This window comes from Oncorhynchus mykiss, chromosome 6, assembly GCF_013265735.2.
Source record: "Oncorhynchus mykiss isolate Arlee chromosome 6, USDA_OmykA_1.1, whole genome shotgun sequence".
Taxonomy (NCBI): Eukaryota; Metazoa; Chordata; class Actinopteri; order Salmoniformes; family Salmonidae; genus Oncorhynchus; species Oncorhynchus mykiss.
In genome coordinates, this window is record NC_048570.1 from 84,033,773 (window position 1) to 84,060,160 (window position 26,388).

Here is a 26,388-nt window from a genome sequence, read left to right on the forward strand (position 1 = left end):
CCCGGGTCAGGAGTAGTGGACATGGGCCCGGGTCAGGAGTAGTGGACATGGGCCCGGGTCAGGAGTAGTGGACATGGGCCCGGGTCAGGAGTAGTGGACATGGGCCCTGGTCAGGAGTAGTGGACATGGGCCCTGGTCAGGAGTAGTGGACATGGGCCCGGGTCAGGAGTAGTGGACATGGGCTGTCTGTTCTAACAGACTGTCTGTTCTAACGGGTTGTTGGTTCTACTCAGTCTAATTCAACCATAATGACGGACTACTGGTGTTTAATTAAAGAGTGCCTCCCGTTTCACCTCAGGGTGACAGGGTCAGGAGAGGACCTGAGTGGAACCACTGGCGTGTGACAGGAAGACAAAGGTTTTACTGCCAGACAGCGTAATTAAACTTCTCTGTTGTTCATTGTAAGCTCATTTACTTGTGTGGCTGCCAGCCAAATAGCACTTCCGTTGTCAACTGATGAAAATGAAGCTATTTTCTGCCAAAACTATAGTTGCAAGTCCCTGATGTAATGATATTTTAAGAAAATACACAAACGCTGAGGACTAAAAGTCAATAGGGAATTAACGATCAATGGTAATAGTTGTTTTTCAGTTCAACATCTGTTCAGAATCTTTGTAGGGGTTTCAGTCCTGGACTTATAGCTAGCTACATGTGGCAAGTTCTCATTGGTCCAAATGGACTATTCATTGAGCCTGAAACAGGATACTTGTTATTTGACCATTGGCCCAATTTTACTGCTATGAATTCTAAATTGGTCAACCACAGGCTACGGGTTGGGTTATAAATTACATCTTGTCTCTTTGCTCTGTGGAGAATCACTGATGACAGGGAAGAATGAACATCTACCATTTACTTCCTAGCATAACAACTTCATTTGTTCTCTTTGAATAAACCTGTTTCTCCCCTTGATTTGCTTTGGGGTTGAAGAGTAACATCAACTGCTGACACTGATCACTTTTATATTGAAAGACAATGCGACCCCAGTCAATACACAGCTGGAATCACTTGCTCCTGCTTTCTCCCGTTGTGCTATTTACAAACATGTGACTGGCTCAACTGTTCTGGGGAACTACGGTAAGCTTCATGATGTAAAATAATGTGACAGGTGAAATGAAGAACGCAGTCCACTTTATCGCCTAACATATTGCAATAGTTGACTGCAGGTATTTACTTCAAAAGTAGCTTCAAAAAATAAAATGTATTGAAAAACTTCAAAGAAATTGTTTCAATGCTATTGACTGTATTGAAAAACCATCCCGTGGCTACCCCAGTATACGGTATACTGCCCATCCTCTGTCACTCCTATTCTCTCCTCCACCCATCCTCTGTCACTCCTTTTCTCTCCTCCACCCATCCTCTGTCACTCCTATTCTCTCCTCCACCCATCCTCTGTCACTCCTATTCTCTCCTCCACCCATCCTCTGTCACTCCTTTTCTCTCCTCCACCCATCCTCTGTCACTCCTATTCTCTCCTCCACCCATCCTCTGTCACTCCTATTCTCTCCTCCACCCATCCTCTGTCACTCCTATTCTCTCCTCCACCCATCCTCTGTCACTACTATTCTCTCCTCCACCCATCCTCTGTCACTCCTATTCTCTCCTCCACCCATCCTCTGTCACTCCTATTCTCTCCTCCACCCATCCTCTGTCACTCTTTTTCTCTCCTCCACCCATCCTCTGTCACTACTATTCTCTCCTCCACCCATCCTCTGTCACTCCTATTCTCTCCTCCACCCATCCTCTGTCACTACTATTCTCTCCTCCACCCATCCTCTGTCACTACTATTCTCTCCTCCACCCATCCTCTGTCACTCCTATTCTGTCCTCCACCCATCCTCTGTCACTCTTTTTCTCTCCTCCACCCATCCTCTGTCACTCCTATTCTCTCCTCCACCCATCCTCTGTCACTCCTATTCTCTCCACTGCCAGTCCTATTCTCTCCTCTACCCATCCTCTGTCACTCCTATTCTGTCCTCCACCCATCCTCTGTCACTCCTATTCTCTCCTCCACCCATCCTCTGTCACTCCTATTCTCTCCTCCACCCATCCTCTGTCACTCCTATTCTCTCCTCTACCCGTCCTCTGTCACTCCTATTCTCTCCTCTCTCTCCACTGCCAGTCCTATTCTCTCCTCTACCCATCCTCTGTCACTCCTATTCTCTCCTCTGATCATCATGTCCTTCTGTTATCACCCCATCCTTTTCTTCTACTCCTCCTCTCCTCTCCTCTCCTCTCCTCTCCTCTCCTCTCCTCTCCTCTCCTCTCCTCTCCTCTCCTCTCCTCTCCTCTCCCTCTGGTGGTATAGTACCTGTAGAAAGATATCTCAAGAGGTCTCTCTGTAGTCCTCTGAGTGACAGAACTCTTCCTCATACCTCCACCCTCCCTTCGTCCCTCCTCCACCTCTCCGTACCTGTTGAAAGCTCTCTCTCAGGTGACTCTGGTCCTCTGGGTGACAGAACTCCAGGATGTCTTTCCCCAACAGATCCTACACGAGACAATGACACAATAAATACACACAAATTAATACAACTACACACTTCAGGTCAATTTCAAATCATGAAATACAAGTTCAATATATTAATTTTGAAACTTTGTCAAATTCCTGGACAAAAAAAAATGTTTACAATGGAGATTCTTTATTGACAATGCCTTTTAGTCCAGGACTAGGCTTCCTCTGCCTGAGTTAGGACAACAGGCCATACAGATCATACATCATTCAGACCCTTGGACTTGAGTCAATGGCCTTTCTCAATTCATCTTTCTTCCATTCCTTGCATCCGATCTCCCAGGCTCTTTCTCATTGCAGAAAAAGGTCTAAGGGGAGGGACCTTGGACCTTCTCCTCCAATACGGTTGAGAAGGAGCTGAGGAGATTGAGGGCAGAGGAATTGAGACCGAGCCAGTGATACATCTTTAAATCATTCTTCCTGTCATGGAGTGGTGTGCGGCCCAAGTGGCACCCTATTCCTTGGCCTGTTAGTGCACTACTTTTGACCAGGACTCATACGGCACTGGACAAAAGTAGTGCATGATGTAAGGAATAGGGTGCCATTTTGGGGGGGGGGGGGGGGGGGGGGTCTCCTATAAACAAATAAATCACATTTTATTGGTCACATACACATGGTTAGCAGATGTTAATGCGAGTGTAACGAAATGCTTGTAGCGAAATGCAAACATCCTACAATCATACACAATTATACATTAACAAGGGAAATCAATCACAAAACAAACTCCCATCCTGCCAAGTGATCACTTTCTCATCCTAATCGGCCCACTTTCACTAATCTGTTTCTGTAGTGTGAACGGTGTGGAAAGGAGAGGGGTGGACTGCGAGAGAACGCTATTTGACCAAAATTCCCAGACCTTCCTGAAATCCCAGCTGTAAATGACCGGGAATCAGGATGGATTAACCAGGAAAATCGGGGTACGTTGAGAAAGTTATTAGAATTTTTCCAACTCTAAATGTTTAATGGATTGATCGATCGGTCAACAGTCTGTCAGGTTTAAAACGTTGGTCTGTATTCTGGTGTAGGTTCAATTCAAGCGCTTGGGAAAAACACTGTGTAAATGCTTTCTTTACACTGTAGCTCTATACAGTACAGACTCTACAGTCTCTACCAGCATCTGACCTGTTGAGAGTCAGGCTGGGAAAATGGACAACACTTCAATCTTAAGATATTGAAGCTTTAAATAACTTACAATAACTTAAGACAGTTGTCTGTATATATATATACACACTTGTAAGTCATCATCTTTAAGAGCTGCAGTTGGATTGTCATCTAAAAAGGCCTTACTGTAACTTACAGTGCCTTGCGAAAGTATTCGGCCCCCTTGAACTTAGCGACCTTTTGCCACATTTCAGGCTTCAAACATAAAGATATAAAACTGTATTTTTTTGTGAAGAATCAACAACAAGTGGGACACAATCATGAAGTGGAACAACATTTATTGGATATTTCAAACTTTTTTAACAAATCAAAAACTGAAAAATTGGGCGTGCAAAATTATTCAGCCCCCTTAAGTTAATACTTTGTAGCGCCACCTTTTGCTGCGATTACAGCTGTAAGTCGCTTGGGGTATGTCTCTATCAGTTTTGCACATCGAGAGACTGACATTTTTTCCCATTCCTCCTTGCAAAACAGCTCGAGCTCAGTGAGGTTGGATGGAGAGCATTTGTGAACAGCAGTTTTCAGTTCTTTCCACAGATTCTCGATTGGATTCAGGTCTGGACTTTGACTTGGCCATTCTAACACCTGGATATGTATATTTTTGAACCATTCCATTGTAGATTTTGCTTTATGTTTTGGATCATTGTCTTGTTGGTTGACAAATCTCCGTCCCAGTTTCAGGTCTTTTGCAGACTCCATCAGGTTTTCTTCCAGAATGGTCCTGTATTTGGCTCCATCCATCTTCCCATCAATTTTAACCATCTTCCCTGTCCCTGCTGAAGAAAAGCAGGCCCAAACCATGATGCTGCCACCACCATGTTTGACAGTGGGGATGGTGTGTTCAGAGTGATGAGCTGTGTTGCTTTTACGCCAAAAAGTTCAATTTTGGTTTCATCTGACCAGAGCACCTTCTTCCACATGTTTGGTGTGTCTCCCAGGTGGCTTGTGGCAAACTTTAAACAACACTTTTTATGGATATCTTTAAGAAATGGCTTTCTTCTTGCCACTCTTCCATAAAGGCCAGATTTGTGCAATATACGACTGACTGATTGTTGTCCTATGGACAGAGTCTCCCACCTCAGCTGTAGATCTCTGCAGTTCATCCAGAGTGATCATGGGCCTCTTGGCTGCATCTCTGATCAGTCTTCTCCTTGTATGAGCTGAAAGTTTAGAGGGACGGCCAGGTCTTGGTAGATTTGCAGTGGTCTGATACTCCTTCCATTTCAATATTATCGCTTGCACAGTGCTCCTTGGGATGTTTAAAGCTTGGGAAATCTTTTTGTATCCAAATCCGGCTTTAAACTGCTTCGCAACAGTATCTCGGACCTGCCTGGTGTGTTCCTTGTTCTTCATGATGCTCTCTGCGCTTTTAACGGACCTCTGAGACTATCACAGTGCAGGTGCATTTATACGGAGACTTGATTACACACAGGTGGATTGTATTTATCATCATTAGTCATTTAGGTCAACATTGGATCATTCAGAGATCCTCACTGAACTTCTGGAGAGAGTTTGCTGCACTGAAAGTAAAGGGGCTGAATAATTTAGCAATTTTTCAGTTTTTGATTTGTTAAAAAAGTTTGAAATATCCAATAAATGTCGTTCCACTTCATGATTGTGTGCCACGTGTTGTTGATTCTTCACAAAAAAATACAGTTTTATATCTTTATGTTTGAAGTCTGAAATGAGGCAAAAGGTCGCAAAGTTCAAGGGGGGCGAATACTTTCGCAAGGCACCTATTAACAGGTCTACTGACCACAGACATGTTCCTCTTGATAAAATAGCAGAATGCTTTGATGTGACCTCGCAGACCGTTTCAGGTAAACAGGCTGTTTTGCAACATTATCTCAACATTTGTGATGAGTGGGCATGGAATTAGTGGCTCCAGTTCACCACAGGGGTTCTATTGTGAACTCTGACGAGTGGCATCACAGGCTGTTCCGGTTACAATTTTTTAAATGTTTCGCATCATCGTGCTCTACTAAATGTGACCCTGATTGTGATAAGTAGGGGGAGGAACCAACCTGAGGCTGGTATCCAATCACGTTGATGCACCGCGGGTCCACGAAAGTGATGATGCCGTCGGAGTTGTGGCGCGACAGGAACTCCGTGGGAACCGTCAGGCCGTTCATATCCATGGAAACGGGAGAACTGGTCACCTAGGAGATGAGAGGGGTTAGTTAGATATATGTGAGAGAGATTAAAGGATGAAGGGACCAGAGAGTTAGATATATGTGAGAGAGATTAAAGGATGAAGGGACCAGAGAGTTAGTTAGATATATGTGAGAGAGATTAAAGGATGAAGGGACCAGAGAGTTAGATATATGTGAGAGAGATTAAAGGATGAAGGGACCAGAGAGTTAGATATATGTGAGAGAGATTAAAGGATGAAGGGACCAGAGAGTTGGATATATGTGAGAGAGATTAAAGGATGAAGGGACCAGAGAGTTAGATATATGTGAGAGAGATTAAAGGATGAAGGGACCAGAGAGTTAGATATATGTGAGAGAGATTAAAGGATGAAGGGACCAGAGAGTTAGTTAGATATATGTGAGAGAAATGAAAGGATGAAGGGACCAGAGAGTTAGATATATGTGAGAGAGATTAAAGGATGTAGGGACCGGAGAGTTAGATATATGTGAGAGAGATTAAAGGATGAAGGGACCAGAGAGTTAGATATATGTGAGAGAGATTAAAGGATGTAGGGACCGGAGAGTTAGATATACAGTGGGGCAAAAAAGTATTTAGTCAGCCACCAATTGTGCAAGTTCTCCCACTTAAAAAGATGAGAGGCCTGTAATTTTCATCATAGGTACACTTCAACTATGACAGACAAAATGAGAAACAAAAATCCAGAAAATCACATTGTAGGATTTTTAATGAATTTATTTGCAAATTATGGTGGAAAATAAGTATTTGGGAGGATGGGAAGAGGTCTTCAGTGCTCGTTCCACCTGTCTGCTCCATTACTGTAATCCTCCAATACTGATGCTCCCTGACAACCCCGTGCTCTCAGGTCACACCTTCTCATGCACCGACCCAACCAGAGCGTGTACACACACACACACACACACACACACACACACACACACACACACACACACACACACACACACACACACACACACACACACACACACGATGGTACCTGCAGTCTTCCGATGGCTACAAGGCAGTATTTACTGGTCTGTCCTGCCTCTGTGTCTTCTTCTGGTATGGTCATACCTGACAGAGAGAAAGGAGAGAAAAGAGAGAAGGATATTAAATACAAGAGAGAGATATCAAGATGGCAGCTATCTAATAAAGTGCAAATGTATGATTTCAGATGTGAACTTTGTGTTGTTGAGGTGATTTCCAGCATGACACTGTGTAGTCTAGTACCATACCAGTGTGGTGTATATTTCCAGCATGACACTGTGTAGTCTAGTACCGTAGCAGTGTGGTGTATATTTCCAGCGTGACACTGTGTAGTCTAGTACCATACCAGTGTGGTGTATATTTCCAGCATGACACGGTGTAGTCTAGTACCGTAGCAGTGTGGTGTATATTTCCAGCGTGACACTGTGTAGTCTAGTACCATACCAGTGTGGTGTATATTTCCAGCATGACACGGTGTAGTCTAGTACCGTAGCAGTGTGGTGTATATTTCCAGCGTGACACTGTGTAGTCTAGTACCGTAGCAGTGTGGTGTATATTTCCAGCGTGACACTGTGTAGTCTAGTACCATACCAGTGTGGTGTATATTTCCAGCATGACACGGTGTAGTCTAGTACCGTAGCAGTGTGGTGTATATTTCCAGCGTGACACTGTGTAGTCTAGTACCATACCAGTGTGGTGTATATTTCCAGCATGACACGGTGTAGTCTAGTACCGTAGCAGTGTGGTGTATATTTCCAGCATGACACGGTGTAGTCTAGTACCGTAGCAGTGTGGTGTATATTTCCAGCGTGACACTGTGTAGTCTAGTACCGTAGCAGTGTGGTGTATATTTCCAGCATGACACGGTGTAGTCTAGTACCGTAGCAGTGTGGTGTATATTTCTAGCATGACACGGTGTAGTCTAGTACCGTAGCAGTGTGGTGTATATTTCCAGCATGACACTGTGTAGTCTAGTACCGTAGCAGTGTGCTGTACAAGCTGCTTTCTCCAGAACAGCTGAGACACAAGCAGATAAATCACAAACACACAGCCTCTACGAATCTCTGCAAATCATTTTGAACAAATATCCCAAAACTCTTACTGCCTGTATCAACATTCATATACATCACAAATGGAAGGAGGGAGAGAAGGAGGGAAAGAGAATGAGAAAGAGAGAGTTGAAGTTTTCCTTGATTTAAATGTTGATATCAGTTTCCCACAGTAATGAATTCCTTTGTTGTTTCCTTGACAACACAAAAACACCTATTAGTCATAATGAAGACTGTTCACAGGCCTCTCCTCTCCTTTCATCTCCTCTCCCCTCCAGTAGGGGATCAGTGTGTTTTTCTATCTGTTTGTCTTATTGTCTGTATAATCTTTCAAATGACAAATATATAAAAAAAACTGAAGAAAAAAAAGAAAAATAATGTGTGTTGAGGACTTTTACTTGCATAGTCAACCAACTAGCCAGCCACGTCAATGCAAGAAGTAGCCTGCGGCCCAAATGGCACTATATTCCCTGTATAGTGCACTACTTTTGATCAGAGCCATATGTGAATAAGGTGCCAATTGGGACACATCCGTCTAGATTCAATAATATAATTGAACTATAATTTTGATGTTCCATCCCAGCCATTCCATCCATCCTACTCCCTGACCTCCGTCCACTTTAGTCTCCCCAGGGCCTTGGTTCAGAAAGACACTCAGAGAAGGAGAGCTCATCTAGGATTGCCTTTTACATGGACAGGGGGGACCTGATCCTAGATCAGCACTCCTAATCTGAGACGCTTTCTGAACATGGACCCAGAAGTACCGACATGAGACATGAGCTACATTCTACCACTTCCTGAGCTGTTTTCAGAACCCAGAAGGATGGAGGGTCTAAGTGTGTGTGCACACGGGTGATACGCCCGATTTAGTACCTTAAGACTGATAGTGGACGAGCGATAGACTGGCAGTCCAGAACATTCCACTGGTCTATTTATGTCCCAGGAAGTTAAACATGTGTCAACGATTTCCACACATGTGGCATGTCCGTGTGATCGGGGATTCTGGGAATCATTCAGTACAGCCTCAAAGCAGTTGAAATACATTTCATACTGTGATGCTGAAAGTTGCTCAACCCCCCCCCATCTAAACACCTGGTTCTGAATCCCAAAACACTCATGGGAATTGCAGACAGTATTCCAGGCCGGGGGGTTGCGTGACTCTGTAAACACTTGAAAGATTTGGAGTGTGTGTGTCAACGAGTGCATCCGAGGTCATGTGTGATCTCTGTCCCCCATCCATCCTGGATGCCACGTCACCTCTGTCAGTGTGTGTGTGACTAAAGAAACATCCCCGACCTCACGATCTCACCATTTCATTGAACCTGAGGGATGTATGGAATATAATGTTTAAAACATGTATGGTGTTTGTGTGTGTGTGAATGTGTATGTGTGTATGGTGTTTGTGTGTGTGTGTGAATGTGTATGTGTGTATGGTGTTTGTGTGTGTGTGTGAATGTGTATGTGTGTATGGTGTTTGTGTGTGTGTGTGAATGTGTATGTGTGTATGGTGTTTGTGTGTGTGTGTGAATGTGTATGTGTGTATGGTGTTTGTGTGTGTGTGTGAATGTGTATGTGTGTATGGTGTTTGTGTATGTGTGTGAATGTGTATGTGTGTATGGTGTTTGTGTGTGTGTGTGAATGTGTATGTGTGTATGGTGTTTGTGTGTGAATGTGTGTGTGTGTATGGTGTTTGTGTGTGTGTTCTACAGCATGTGTGTATGGTGTTTGTGTGTGTGTGTGTTCTACAGCATGTGTGTATGGTGTTTGTGTGTGTGTGTTCTACTGCATGTGTGTATGGTGTTTGTGTGTGTGTGTGAATGTGTATGTGTGTATGGTGTTTGTGTGTGTGTGTTCGACAGTATGTGTGTATGGTGTTTGTGTGTGAATGTGTATGTGTGTATGGTGTTTGTGTGTGTGTGTATGGTGTTTGTGTGTGTGTGTTCGACAGTATGTGTGTATGGTGTTTGTGTGTGTGTGTGAGTGAATGTGTATGTTTGTGTGTGTGTGTATGTGTATGTGTGTATGGTGTTTGTGTGTGAATGTGAATGTGTGTATGGTGTTTGTGTGTATGGTGTTTGTGTGTGTGAATGTGAATGTGAATGTGTGTATGGTGTTTGTGTATATGTGTATGTGTATGTGTGTATGGTGTTTGTGTGTGTGTATGTGTGTATGGTGTTTGTGTGTGTGTGTGTGAATGTGTATGTGTGTATGGTGTGCCTGTGAATGTGAATGTGTGTATGGTGTTTGTGTGTGTGTATGGTGTTTGTGTGTGTGTGTGAATGTGTATGTGTGTATGGTGTTTGTGTGTGTGTGTTCTACTGTATGTGTGTATGGTGTTTGTGTGTGTGTGTGAATGTGTATGTGTGTATGGTGTTTGTGTGTGTGTATGTGTGTATGGTGTTTGTGTGTGTGTGTTCTACTACCACCACTGTTGTCAATGTTTTGAATGGAAGACCCACACACTGCTAGCATCAACAAATCTATTAGCTGACCTAGTTAGGGAGATAAAAGGCTGTGTATGGTCAGTAGATACCTGCTGGGGGCCATGCTTTGATGTAGCCGGTACAGTGCACCACAGAGTACTGATCCTCTCCCTCCTTCGAGGGTCCCAGACCGTTCCTAGAAACAATCAGATTACACACACATTTAACAACACACACCAGGGTTTTTAATGGATCAATAATGGGCTTAGGTTGTGGGCGTGGCAGGTGTGCATGAAAAATGTTTTTTTTAAAGCCAATTTCCTGCAATTCTATAATTCCATACATTTTTCCATGAAACTGACAGAGAAATGTTGCGGTTTTCAAGCTAATTTCCTCTGATTCTACATATTCTGCCATGAAGCCGATAGAGAAATGTTGCCGTTTTAAAGCTAATTTCTATGCATTTTGCCATGGCTAATGCTGTGTTCTTTCTCTCAAACATATTAACAACATCAACACAGCTAAATTCATTGAGGAATGTTCAACTCTCCCTGACTGTCTAGCTTTTATTTCGGTGATTATTAGTTGTCAAAGATGATATTGTAAAAAAATATACACCAGCTCTTTCCATGACAGACTGACCAGGTGAATCCAGGTGAAAGATATGATCCTTATTGATGTCGCTACACTTCAATCAGCGTAGATGAAGGGGAGGAGACAGGATAAAGAAGGATTTTTAAACCTTGAGACATGGATAGTGTATGTGTGCCATTCAGAGGGTGAAAAAATATTTAAGTGCCTTGGAATGGGGTATTGTAGTAGGTGCCAGGCGCACCGGTTTGATTGTGTCAAGAACTGCAATGCTGCTGGGTTTTTCACACTCAACAGTTTCCTGTGTATCAAGAATGGTCCACCACCCAAAGAACTTCCAGCCAACTTGACAACTGTGGGAAGCATTGGAGTAGACCAGCTTCCCTGTGGAACGATTGACACCATGCCCCAACGAATTGAGGCTGTTCTGGGGGCCAAAGGGGGTATAACTCAATATTAGGAAGGTGTTTCTAATGTTTTGTACACTTTTTTATATACAATGTTTGGACCATAACAATTCTTATGCAGCCACCCAAGGATTTCAATGGCAGAAAAAACCCTACACACATAAAGTTGTACAGGCAAACAAAAACGTACACACAAACAAACAAGATGAAGGGAGATGGGGGGAGGAGAGAAGAGGTAGAGAGAGGAGGAGAAGAAGAGGGAGAAGATTTATCTGCTAGCCTGGTTCCTTACTAGGTTTCTTCCTAGGTTCCTGCCTTTCTAGGGAGATGTTCCTGGCCACTGTACGTCTACATCTACACTGCTTGCTCTGTGGGGTTTCAGGCTGGGTTTCTGTAAAGCACTGTGACAACTACTGAAATAAAAATTGCTTTAGAAAAATGTTTGATGTTAATTTGACGAGGTTAGTCTCATTTAGATTTGTTCAAGACCTGGCCAAAAAAGCAGCACACAAAGTTGCAGACACATTTACAACATAAAACACTACAGCAAGATGGTTTGGGAAAGTGTGGTGCAACTTCATTTTCCATCATAGTGTTCAACCTAGCTTTAAAATCATTTAAAAAGGGACACGCTCCTGTCATTTCAGGCCCTGAAGCTTGTTCCAAGAGAAAGGTGCAGAGAACTGGAAAGCTTTTTCCCTAGCTCTGTACGGACCTTAGGCACAATCAACAAAACACAGTCATGTGAGTGCAGGCCATAGTTTTCAATTGTCTGCTGGACAATGTAGTTACAAAAGTAAAATGGGAGCCGTCGCATTATGACCCTCTAAATAAAAACATTCCAGTGATGTAATCTCTGAAGAGCTAAATCACTGGTAACCTATTTATTTCTGAGGCCATATTGAGACAGGGGAGAAGAACATCTAGTAAAAGAGAAAGATAGGAATAGTAAAGTGTCTCACCTGTATCTCTTCCTCATGTTGGACAGTCGGTTGAGAGAGATGTGGTCCAGTGGTGTGCTGCCACATCTGAAGAGAAACACACAGCGTACTGTACATCAGAGATCATCAACTAGATTCAGACACGGGGCGATCTGTGAGAAACACAGTGTACTGTACATCAGAGATCATCAACTAGATTCAGACACGGGACGATCTGTGAGAAACACAGTGTACTGTACATCAGAGATCATCAACTAGATTCAGACACGGGATGATCTGTGAGAAACACAGTGTACTGTACATCAGAGATCATCAACTAGATTCAGACACGGGACGATCTGTGAGAAACACAGTGTACTGTACATCAGAGATCATCAACTAGATTCAGACACGGGACGATCTGTGAGAAACACAGTGTACTGTACATCAGAGATCATCAACTAGATTCAGACACGGGACGATCTGTGAGAAACACAGTGTACTGTACATCAGAGATCATCAACTAGATTCAGACACGGGACGATCTGTGAGAAACACAGTGTACTGTACATCAGAGATCATCAACTAGATTCAGACACGGGATGATCTGTGAGAAACACAGTGTACTGTACATCAGAGATCATCAACTAGATTCAGACACGGGACGATCTGTGAGAAACACAGTGTACTGTACATCAGAGATCATCAACTAGATTCAGACACGGGACGATCTGTGAGAAACACAGTGTACTGTACATCAGAGATCATCAACTAGATTCAGACACGGGACGATCTGTGAGAAACACAGTGTACTGTACATCAGAGATCATCAACTAGATTCAGACACGGGACGATCTGTGAGAAACACAGTGTACTGTACATCAGAGATCATCAACTAGATTCAGACACGGGACGATCTGTGAGAAACACAGTGTACTGTACATCAGAGATCATCAACTAGATTCAGACACGGGACGATCTGTGAGAAACACAGTGTACTGTACATCAGAGATCATCAACTAGATTCAGACACGGGACGATCTGTGAGAAACACAGTGTACTGTACATCAGAGATCATCAACTAGATTCAGACACGGGACGATCTGTGAGAAACACAGTGTACTGTACATCAGAGATCATCAACTAGATTCAGACACGGGACGATCTGTGAGAAACACAGTGTACTGTACATCAGAGATCATCAACTAGATTCAGACACGGGACGATCTGTGAGAAACACAGTGTACTGTACATCAGAGATCATCAACTAGATTCAGACACGGGACGATCTGTGAGAAACACAGTGTACTGTACATCAGAGATCATCAACTAGATTCAGACACGGGATGATCTGTGAGAAACACAGTGTACTGTACATCAGAGATCATCAACTAGATTCAGACACGGGACGATCTGTGAGAAACACAGTGTACTGTACATCAGAGATCATCAACTAGATTCAGACACGGGACGATCTGTGAGAAACACAGTGTACTGTACATCAGAGATCATCAACTAGATTCAGACACGGGACGATCTGTGAGAAACACAGTGTACTGTACATCAGAGATCATCAACTAGATTCAGACACGGGACGATCTGTGAGAAACACAGTGTACAGTACATCAGAGATCATCAACTAGATTCAGACACGGGATGATCTGTGAGAAACACAGTGTACAGTACATCAGAGATCATCAACTAGATTCAGACACGGGACGATCTGTGAGAAACACAGTGTACTGTACATCAGAGATCATCAACTAGATTCAGACACGGGACGATCTGTGAGAAACACAGTGTACAGTACATCAGAGATCATCAACTAGATTCAGACACGGGACGATCTGTGAGAAACACAGTGTACTGTACATCAGAGATCATCAACTAGATTCAGACACGGGACGATCTGTGAGAAACACAGTGTACTGTACATCAGAGATCATCAACTAGATTCAGACACGGGACGATCTGTGAGAAACACAGTGTACTGTACATCAGAGATCATCAACTAGATTCAGACACGGGACAATCTTTTCTTGAGCGGATGGTCAGGGGGTCCGAACATAATCACACAATTTGTAGACTGCATATTTGACAAGAAGAATATTTGACCAAAACAATCATTTCAAACCTCACATTTGTATAGGATCACATCTCTCTCTGGTATGCATGGGAATACTTTGGTGTATACGATCACATCTCTCTGGTATGCGTGGGAATACTTTGGTGTATAGGATCACATCTCTCTCTGGTATGCGTGGGAATACTTTGGTGTATACGATCACATCTCTCTCTGGTATGCGTGGGAATACTTTGGTGTATACGATCACATCTCTCTCTGGTATGCGTGGGAATACTTTGGTGTATACGATCACATCTCTCTCTGGTATGCGTGGGAATACTTTGGTGTATACGATCACATCTCTCTCTGGTATGCGTGGGAATACTTTGGTGTATAGGATCACATCTCTCTCTGGTATGCATGGGAATACTTTGGTGTATACGATCACATCTCTCTCTGGTATGCGTGGGAATACTTTGGTGTATACGATCACATCTCTCTCTGGTATGCGTGGGAATACTTTGGTGTATAAGATCACATCTCTCTCTGGTATGCGTGGGAATACTTTGGTGTATACGATCACATCTCTCTCTGGTATGCGTGGGAATACTTTGGTGTATACGATCACATCTCTCTCTGGTATGCGTGGGACTACTTTGGTGTACAGGATCACATCTCTCTCTGGTATGCGTGGGAATACTTTGGTGTACAGGATCACATCTCTCTCTGGTATGCGTGGGAATACTTTGGTGTACATGATCACATCTCTCTTTGGTATGCGTGGGAATACTTTGGTGTATAGGATCACATCTCTCTTTGGTATGCGTGGGAATACTTTGGTGTATAGGATCACATCTCTCTTTGGTATGCGTGGGAATACTTTGGTGTATAGGATCACATCTCTCTTTGGTATGCGTGGGAATACCTTGGTGTATAGGATCACATCTCTCTGGTATGCGTGGGAATACTTTGGTGTATAGGATCACATCTCTTTGGTATGCGTGGGAATACTTTGGTGTATAGGATCACATCTCTCTTTGGTATGCGTGGGAATACTTTGGTGTATAGGATCACATCTCTCTTTGGTATGCGTGGGAATACTTTGGTGTATAGGATCACATCTCTCTTTGGTATGCGTGGGAATACTTTGGTGTATAGGATCACATCTCTCTTTGGTATGCGTGGGAATACTTTGGTGTATAGGATCACATCTCTCTCTGGTATGCGTGGGAATACTTTGGTGTATAGGATCACATCTCTCTTTGGTATGCGTGGGAATACCTTGGTGTATAGGATCACATCTCTCTGGTATGCGTGGGAATACTTTGGTGTATACGATCACATCTCTCTCTGGTATGCGTGGGAATACTTTGGTGTATAGGATCACATCTCTCTCTGGTAGGCGTGGGAATACTTTGGTGTATACGATCACATCTCTCTCTGGTATGCGTGGGAATACTTTGGTGTATACGATCACATCTCTCTCTGGTATGCGTGGGACTACTTTGGTGTACAGGATCACATCTCTCTCTGGTATGCGTGGGAATACTTTGGTGTACAGGATCACATCTCTCTCTGGTATGCGTGGGAATACTTTGGTGTACATGATCACATCTCTCTTTGGTATGCGTGGGAATACTTTGGTGTATAGGATCACATCTCTCTTTGGTATGCGTGGGAATACTTTGGTGTATAGGATCACATCTCTCTTTGGTATGCGTGGGAATACTTTGGTGTATACGATCACATCTCTCTCTGGTATGCGTGGGAATACTTTGGTGTATACGATCACATCTCTCTCTGGTATGCGTGGGACTACTTTGGTGTACAGGATCACATCTCTCTCTGGTATGCGTGGGAATACTTTGGTGTACAGGATCACATCTCTCTTTGGTATGCGTGGGAATACTTTGGTGTATAGGATCACATCTCTCTTTGGTATGCGTGGGAATACTTTGGTGTATAGGATCACATCTCTCTTTGGTATGCGTGGGAATACTTTGGTGTATAGGATCACATCTCTCTTTGGTATGCGTGGGAATACCTTGGTGTATAGGATCACATCTCTCTGGTATGCGTGGGAATACTTTGGTGTATAGGATCACATCTCTTTGGTATGCGTGGGAATACTTTGGTGTATAGGATCACATCTCTCTTTGGTATGCGTGGGAATACTTTGGAACAGATTTCCAAAATGTGCATCACTTGGAGCTGATTTTCTGCTGTTTAACAGTCATGTCATTTTTTTTTTCTACGAATACTTGGGAGGGGCAAATAAAATCACCCGCGGGCCGCCAGTTGGGGAAGCCTGCTATACGTCACACATACAATGCTAACTCTGGGCCTAGGGCTCCCATTTGGCACATGTGTAGTCCACCCCCACAGGTATGAATGCAGAAACAGACAGACACACAGAGAAAGGAACGGAGTGGGAGGAGACAGAGACTAATGTTAATCAGTGCCACTGAAAACAGAGAGATGTTCAGACCAGAGAGCTAGAACACAAGAGCTGCTGAACTGGGGACATGTCAACCCACAGCACTGATGAGGTGTATGGACCATAAACCAGAACACACACACACACGCACACAGAACAAATAACCAGTGCCTGACATTATATAATGTACTGTTATGTTCGCTGTGTGAGACTATGAATGCAGGACAAATTGCACCCTATTCCCTATATAGCGCACTACTTTAGACCAGAGCCCTATGAACTATATAGGGAATAAGGTGCCATTTGGAACACAGGCATGGTGAGTGTTATTGGAAAATGTTGCTGTGGATAGGATTCTCCTCAATGAGAACAATACATTTGAAATCTGAACCTGCTTTTGTGTGTGTTTGTGTTTTTGTGTCTGCTAAATGACACGTGTACTGATTAGATGACTGCATAGAAATGTAGAGGGACCAGGTCTCTCTTACAGAACAGACTGTATCTCACAGAGACCTGAGAACCTGGATTAAGGAAGTTTAAAAGAAGCAGAAGGGATTTATGGTGATGTCAGCTTTAACTGCTGTAACCAAGTCTACACAGTCTCACAGTATGGAAACCAAGATGGAAGCCATTTGACATGAGTTTCTTTCAGCGGGTGAGTCAGGTATTATTGAGAGCAGAGAGGAGGGACAACCTGGGTTTTTCCACTGATCAACAAAAGGTTCAAGAGGACAGTATCTTCTACTCTTCTGGAGTTAGCTAATATTAGCTTCCCTGAAATGATGTTGAAAAATGAACAATTCCTTTCCACTTGGTTGCATGGCATGCTGTTCGGGGCTCTGTGTGTGTGTGTTGTGTATTCTCAGCTGTGGTCACCGCAGAGTGCAGACAGTCATCCCTGCATGCTGTTTTCAATTTGCCAAGCGGCCTAAATAGCAAAAGGAACAAAAGACACACACACATTCCAGTCGTCCTAACAAAGCGTGATTAGCATCTGTGTAATGTGAGTGAAGCAGACAACAAACACAAACATCTCCATTCCTGTGCTAACGAGGCTTTAGGCACGCCAGGCCGCATCGGAAATATCGGGGAGACACGTGTCAGTGGTCTGGGTTTTTTAAAACCCGCTCGAGTCAAACGTTTAAGTTCAAAAACATTTTAGCGGTCAATCTGTGGGTATTAGGGGAACCGGTTTCTAGATTTCTAAACATCCTGAGAATGAAATAAACAAAAGTAGTGCTCAGGGTTGAAGCCAGTGGGAGGGGGCGGTGGTGCATGCCACAAACACACCCACCCAGGGGGGGATTCTAAACTGGATTCCCGACATTATGGATATATCTGCAGCAGGATAGGTCATACATAATGATGTGTGAGCTATGGAAGCATCCATCACTTTAACCAATGGTGCGTCTTCACATCATCTTGGGGATAGAAAGCATACGGGGGCCGTGGGGGGAAAGCATATGGCTCTATGGCGCGGGGGGAAAGCATATGGCTCGATGGCCGCGGAGGGAAAGCATATGGCTCGATGGCCGTGGGGGGAAAGCATATGGCTCTATGGCCGTGGGGGGAAAGCATATGGCTCGATGGCCGCGGAGGGAAAGCATATGGCTCGATGGCCTTGGGGGGAAAGCATATGGCTCTATGGCCGTGGGGGGAAAGCATATGGCTCTATGGCCGTGGGGGGAAAGCATATGGCTCGATGGCCGTGGGGGGAAAGCATATGGCTCTATGGCCGTGGGGGGAAAGCATATGGCTCGATGGCCGTGTGGGGAAAGCATATGGCTCGATGGCCGCGGAGGGAGAGCACATGGCTCGATGGCCGTGGGGGGAAAGCATATGGCTCGATGGCCGCGGGGGGGTGAAATTGATTATGGATACACGCACATCACAGTCTACGTCCCAAATGACACCCTATTCCCTATGTAGTGCACTCTATGGGTCCTGGTCAGAAGTAGTGCAATATATAGGGAATAGGCCATTTGGGATACAGAACGCATCTCCCAGGCAGGTGTGAACCAAAGACTGGATGATTGCTGATGTAGGGAGACGAGACGAAGGTATCTACATATCAGAGATGACTAAGTTTTAAAGGATGGATGTGTCCTATTGGGAGTGAGTCTACAACACAGGTGTTTATCACTTAACACTTTAAATCCCCCGCAGATGGAGAGATGGATCCAGTTGATATATTGTGCAAACTTGCGCTCACACACACACACACACACACACACACACACACACACACACACACACACACACACACACACACATAAGACAGACAAAGACCATCCATGTGCTCGTGGAGGAATGACACACAGACACACCTCATTCTGCAGATGAAGGATCGTCTGGAGCCCATGCACATCCTCATAGATGACTGTTGCCCTTCTTTCTTCACTGTTCCTGTCTTCAGGTCCAGGATACGCCCTGAGGAGACAGAAAACATGAGATGAGAGACGCTCACACACACAGCCTTGTGGCATGCTGAGGTCCGGGAGTAGAGCTGCGCCACCGTTTCTGTCAGGAACATTTTTGTTCGTTGGTGTATCCCTCCTTCGTTTCTCATTAAGTGTTTGGAGAGGAAAAACAATGTAATTCCTGATATTTAGTCTAATGTAATAAATGGAGAGAATGTCTCTTCCTTTTCACTCTCTCTGTCTGTCTTCCTCTTCACCCCATTCAGACTATTAGCTGCATCATTACTCACTAGTCTGTCGGACAAACATGTCTACAGTAATTCCAGACAAATAAACTGTGTGTGTGTGTGTGTGTGTGTGTGTCCTGCAGCGATCCGTTCCAGCTGACCCCAGTGTTTTTAATCCAGAGGAATTCCTCCTCCACACACAGTCAGTCTGAGCTGCGTTGCAACTAATTTGTTTGTTAGATGACTGGGGGCTTAGATCATGCTAACAGCTATTGAGTTAGCTAGCGCCAGCCAGAGGTTATTCAGCAGGACAAGGAGCGGATTCAAGCCACACACACACACACACACAAACAAGTATGAGCGAGCACACACACACAACACGTTGTACACTCTCCACAATTCACATTCCAGCTATAGACTACACAACAGGCCAATTCAAGGCCGGGGGGGGGGGGGGGGGGGGGGGCTTTTGACAAGGAAAGTTGATGACAGGTGGGGGGGTTTAATGTTGAAGCTGGACATATGGACAACCTGCCAGTAACATTAGTGTAATGAATGCAGCATTAGACAATGTTAACTCTCCAAACTCCCAAAGCATTGATGTGATCATCTATACTGGTCTATTATTGCAGTGGCTCCTCAAGGGAGGGAGGCGGTCAGTGTTTGACCCCAGCTAAAGGCTGGATTGTAGTGTTGGCTACAGTCTTGTATTGGAGAGGATACAAGGATCTCAGCTCCCTCTCTTCCGGAGACTGATCCATGAAGGTCGAACGAGAGCTCTGGACGAATACAACCCATCTTAGCGCGGACATTGTCATTGATGGTTTCCACCATTTTAAAGTAGGAGATGAGGCCTCTTCCTACCTCTATGGACTGACCACTATGTTTAGATAAAGACATTATCTCCCTGGGGCTCTGGGTGCCCTGGGATGACATATGACTATTATCATTGGCCAATTAGGTCAGGAGTCCAATTAGAAGGCTCTGGTTTCGAACATGTTGAAAGGATTTACCACATATCTCCTAGGGTGTTTCTCATGGATTGTTGACAGGTTTTCAAGCTCCATTGGTTTGATTAAAAAAACAACAACAACACTGCTCTGAAACACTTCTCTAAAACCCACATGCACAGGTTATTTACCATTATAAACTGGGTGGTTTGAGTCCTGAATTCTTATTGGCTGACAGCCGTGGTATATCATACCGTATACAACAGGTATGATAAAACATGTATATTTACTGTTGGATTTGTTGGTAACTAGTTTATATGTGACCAATATACAAAGGCTAAGTGCTGTGTCCAGGCACTCTGCACTGCATTGTGCATAAGAACAGCCCTTAGCAGTGGTATATCAGCCATATGCCACACCTCTTAATTATTACCATGGTTTACCATGAAGAGGATGGAGACAGGAGATGAGGTTATTTACCACTATTATTACCATGAAGAGGATGGAGACAGGAGATGAGGCTATTTACCACTATTATTACCATGAAGAGGATGGAGACAGGAGATGAGGTTATTTACCAGTATTATTACCATGAAGAGGATGGAGACAGGAGATGAGGTTATTTACCAGTATTATTACCATGAAGAGGATGGAGACAGGAGACGAGGTTATTTACCACTATTATTACCATGAAGAGGATGGAGACAGGAGATGAGGTTATTTACCACTATTATTACCATGAAGAGGATGGAGACAGGAGATGAGGTTATTTACCACTATTATTACCATGAAGAGGATGGAGACAGGAGATGAGGTTATTTACCACTATTATTACCATGAAGAGGATGGAGACAGGAGATGAGGTTATTTACCACTATTATTACCATGAAGAGGATGGAGACAGGAGATGAGGTTATTTACCAGTATTATTACCATGAAGAGGATGGAGACAGGAGACGAGGTTATTTACCAGTATTATTACCATGAAGAGGATGGAGACAGGAGATGAGGTTATTTACCACTATTATTACCATGAAGAGGATGGAGACAGGAGATGAGGTTATTTACCACTATTATTACCATGAAGAGGATGGAGACAGGAGATGAGGTTATTTACCACTATTATTACCATGAAGAGGATGGAGACAGGAGATGAGGTTATTTACCACTATTATTACCATGAAGAGGATGGAGACAGGAGATGAGGTTATTTACCAGTATTATTACCATGAAGAGGATGGAGACAGGAGATGAGGTTATTTACCAGTATTATTACCATGAAGAGGATGGAGACAGGAGATGAGGTTATTTACCACTATTATTACCATGAAGAGGATGGAGACAGGAGATGAGGTTATTTACCACTATTATTACCATGAAGAGGATGGAGACAGGAGATGAGGCTATTTACCACTATTATTACCATGAAGAGGATGGAGACAGGAGATGAGGTTATTTACCAGTATTATTACCATGAAGAGGATGGAGACAGGAGACGAGGTTATTTACCAGTATTATTACCATGAAGAGGATGGAGACAGGAGATGAGGTTATTTACCAGTATTATTACCATGAAGAGGATGGAGACAGGAGACGAGGTTATTTACCACTATTATTACCATGAAGAGGATTGAGACAAGAGATGAGGTTATTTACCAGTATTATTACCATGGTTTACAGTGCCTTGCGAAAGTATTCGGCCCCCTTGAACTTTGCGACCTTTTGCCACATTTCAGGCTTCAAACATAAAGATATAAAACTGTATTTTTTTGTGAAGAATCAACAACAAGTGGGACACAATCATGAAGTGGAACGACATTTATTGGATATTTCAAACTTTTTTAACAAATCAAAAATCGCCACCTTTTGCTGCGATTACAGCTGTAAGTCGCTTGGGGTATGTCTCTATCAGTTTTGCACATCGAGAGACTGACATTTTTTCCCATTCCTCCTTGCAAAACAGCTCGAGCTCAGTGAGGTTGGATGGAGAGCATTTGTGAACAGCAGTTTTCAGTTCTTTCCACAGATTCTCGATTGGATTCAGGTCTGGACTTTGACTTGGCCATTCTAACACCTGGATATGTTTATTTTTGAACCATTCCATTGTAGATTTTGCTTTATGTTTTGGATCATTGTCTTGTTGGAAGACAAATCTCCGTCCCAGTCTCAGGTCTTTTGCAGACTCCATCAGGTTTTCTTCCAGAATGGTCGTGTATTTGGCTCCATCCATCTTCCCATCAATTTTAACCATCTTCCCTGTCCCTGCTGAAGAAAAGCAGGCCCAAACCATGATGCTGCCACCACCATGTTTGACAGTGGGGATGGTGTGTTCAGCTGTGTTGCTTTTACGCCAAACATAACGTTTTGCATTGTTGCCAAAAAGTTCAATTTTGGTTTCATCTGACCAGAGCACCTTCTTCCACATGTTTGGTGTGTCTCCCAGGTGGCTTGTGGCAAACTTTAAACAACACTTTTTATGGATATCTTTAAGAAATGGCTTTCTTCTTGCCACTCTTCCATAACGGCCAGATTTGTGCAATATACGACTGATTGTTGTCCTATGGACAGAGTCTCCCACCTCAGCTGTAGATCTCTGCAGTTCATCCAGAGTGATCACGGGCCTCTTGGCTGCATCTCTGATCAGTCTTCTCCTTGTATGAGCTGAAAGTTTAGAGGGACGGCCAGGTCTTGGTAGATTTGCAGTGGTCTGATACTCCTTCCATTTCAATATTATCGCTTGCACTGTGCTCCTTGGGATGTTTAAAGCTTGGGAAATCTTTTTGTATCCAAATCCGGCTTTAAACTTCTTCACAACAGTATCTCGGACCTGCCTGGTGTGTGCCTGTGTGACCTGCCTCGGACCTCTGAGACTATCACAGTGCAGGTGCATTTATACGGAGACTTGATTACACACAGGTGGATTGTATTTATCATCATTAGTCATTTAGGTCAACATTGGATCATTCAGAGATCCTCACTGAACTTCTGGAGAGAGTTTGCTGCACTGAAAGTAAAGGGGCTGAATAATTTTGCACGCCCAATTTTTCAGTTTTTGATTTGTTAAAAAAGTTTGAAATATCCAATAAATGTCGTTCCACTTCATGATTGTGTCCCACTTGTTGTTGATTCTTCACAAAAAAATACAGTTTTATATCTTTATGTTTGAAGCCTGAAATGTGGCAAAAGGTCGCAAAGTTCAAGGGGGCCGAATTCTTTCGCAAGGCACTGTACAATGTAGAGGATAGAGACAGGAGAGTAGAGGTATGTTTCCCAAACAAAACACCAGACCAGGAACACATTTTCTACATCATATGTTATTTCCCCTGAGAGATCAACACACCCCCACACACTAAGACACCAACAAGTGCAAACAAGTTTGTTTGTGTGAGAGTGAGTTTCCCCTGCTGTGTTTGTGTGACCTCATGTTGTAACTGACGGAGGTTAGGCTTGGCTGGGCTTCCAGGACAGCAGAGAACAGGCGACAGGAGAGAAGTCATCACACACACAGGGCTTGGGTTTCGGTAAATGACTTAACAAGGTGATAGTTTAATCAGTTGAATCAGTGAATTCCAGGGCTGTGTCTGGAGGAGATGACTAAGATGTTCTCTTGTTAGAAGGAAAGCTGGCGGGTTAGCTGCTGTGTATGTGTGTGTGTTTATGTGTGAAGCTATCCTCTGCTTCTCTCCATCTGTCAGTTGAACGCCACAGGTAAAGTTTATCCTGGAACTAATTCCATGTGAAACACTGCAGGGTAGAGGGAGAAGAAAAACACTGCTGCACATGTCTGGACACCATCAGCTGTGTTAGTGTGTTGATTTGTGTTGAGCTCCCGTTTATAGTGTGTGTGTGTGTGTTATCCCCATTGGTCAGGGATGGTCTCCACTTAGTGATGATTTCAGGGAAAGCGGGAGGAAATGAAGGGATCAATACACTCCACACAGGAAGGGCGATCAGCTGGAATGACGGCATCCCAGGGAGATCCAAGGAAAGTGGAGCAACAAAGACTGTGTGTGATGTGTGTGTGTGATGTGTGTGTGTGTGTGTGATGTGTGTGTGTGTGTGTGATGTGTGTGTGTGTGTGTGATGTGTGTGTGTGTGTGTGTGTGATGTGTGTGTGTGTGTGTGTGATGTGTGTGGTGATATGTGTGTGATGTGTGTGGTGATATGTGTGTGATGTGTGTGGTGATATGTGTGTGTGTGTGTGTGTGTGTGGTGATATGTGTGTGTGCGCCAACTACCGTCCAGTTTAAAAACCATGTGTTTCTATGTGTAGTGGCTAGGGGTTGTTTAAGGTCTAGGTGCGCCACACACAAACACGTATGTACACACATACAGAAGGAATGTGCGGTATGTGCTGTCAAACCATGTGTGTCTATGGAGTGTGACACTCAGAGATAAGATAAAGCAGTGACAGGCCACTGAAGTCCTCAACAGCTGCCATGTCAGATATAAAGTAAGTCGGAAAGATAATGGACCTATATACAGTATATTTAAATAATATTATCTTCGAGAACTAACAATCAACAAAATAAAAACTAGATTCAAATAGTTTGTCTAATTTCAGTTTGTGACAAAACAATCAAGTATAGTGTAGAGAATCATTGTACAATCTAAACCTCTGAAATATATTTTCTATAACAAAAAAAGATTGTATTTTCAGCTGTTTAAAGCTGCTGTACAAAACCAAACGCTAAAGATGCAAAAACAAAACTTTAGAACTGCAAGCATAGAAATAGTGGACATAGAACAGGTCTACTGCTTCTTAGACTTTAAATGAGATCTATAACTCAGATTTCTATGTGAATTTGGTCAGGTCGCCCAAAAAGTTACATATTGCAGCTTTAATGTCAAGGAATGACGAGCACAGAATTGTTGAAGATATACCTGATCACGTCCTAATATGGAGAACAACTATTGTTACGGGAAATCAAACTGCATGCCTAGGTCGCGTTACCACTGGTTTAAATCAAGAGACATGCAATGTCGTAAGTATGGACCCTGGGAGTTTAGACCAAGACCCACCAACTACATAGAGTTAAGTTGCTGCCAACTGCTAAACAGTAGCTTCCCATGCAAAGTGGAAGTACAATCATCATTTACCGAGAAGGGAGGTTTAGAAGTTTGTTATACACGTAATATTTAATCATGGTTCTGGAAGAGTAGAGCCAGCTGTCTTGACTTGGTTGGTTTCACACACAAACATGCATGTATTTGACGTAGATTCACAAAATATGCACACACCTACACACCCAGGGTTTCCATTAGTTGGTAATATGAAAAGCAGATAAATAAAACTGGCGCCGGCCAATAAACAGGAATAAAAAGCAAAGCAAAAGCAAAAATAATGGTTCTTTGCCTATTCATTAATGGAAATACCAGTTGACGGAAATACATTTGATCTATAAGTGTTTATTATTGGGGGGGGTAGAAAAACTTTAAAAATGTAGATAGATTGTAGCTTCCATACATGTAATTGTCTGCATCGTTTCCAATCCCCCATATATTTTTTTGTATATATATAGATTTTATTATAAGCCACACACACAGTGCCAGTCAAAAGTTTGGACACACCTATTCATTCAAGGGGTTTTCTTTACTTTTTTCTACATTGTAGAATAATAGCGAAGACATCAAAACTATGAAATAACACATGGAATCATGCAGTAACCAAAAATATATTTTATATTTGTGATTCTTCAAAGTAGCCACCCTTTGCCTTGATGACAGCTTTGCACACTCTTGGCATTCTCTCAACCAGCTTCACCTGGAATGCTTTTCAAACAGTCTTGAAGGAGTTCCCACGTGCTGAGCACTTCTTGGCTGCTTTTCCTTCACTCCGCGGTCCAACTCATCCCAAACCATCTCAATTGGGTTGAGGTCAGGTGATTGTGGAAGCCAGGTCATCTGATGCAGCACTCCATCACTCTCCTTCGTGGTAAAATAGCCCTTACAGGTGTGTTTTGGGTCATTGTCCTGTTGAAAAACAAAATGATAGTCCCACTATGCGCAAACCAGATGGGATAGAATATCGCTGCGGAATGCTGTGGTAGCCATGCAGGTTAAGTGTGCCTTGAATTCTAAATAAATCACTGAC

At 43.4% G+C, this 26,388-nt stretch overlaps 1 protein-coding gene across 6 annotated transcripts in view; it reads right to left on the reverse strand.

The window, feature by feature from the left end:
• The window catches only part of LOC110526723 (aryl-hydrocarbon receptor nuclear translocator 2), a 111,021-nt gene that overhangs the window by 55,369 nt on the left and 29,264 nt on the right, over nucleotides 1–26,388 (reverse strand). For all 6 annotated transcript variants that reach the window (XM_036981220.1, XM_036981217.1, XM_036981216.1 and 3 more), the window contains 6 exons: nucleotides 19,025–19,127; nucleotides 12,238–12,303; nucleotides 10,388–10,473; nucleotides 6,816–6,892; nucleotides 5,692–5,826; nucleotides 2,411–2,485 (listed from right to left, as the gene is read on the reverse strand). In XM_036981220.1, the coding sequence (XP_036837115.1) occupies nucleotides 2,411–2,485; nucleotides 5,692–5,826; nucleotides 6,816–6,892; nucleotides 10,388–10,473; nucleotides 12,238–12,303; nucleotides 19,025–19,127 (542 nt within the window). The remainder of the gene's footprint in view (nucleotides 1–2,410; nucleotides 2,486–5,691; nucleotides 5,827–6,815; nucleotides 6,893–10,387; nucleotides 10,474–12,237; nucleotides 12,304–19,024; nucleotides 19,128–26,388) is intronic.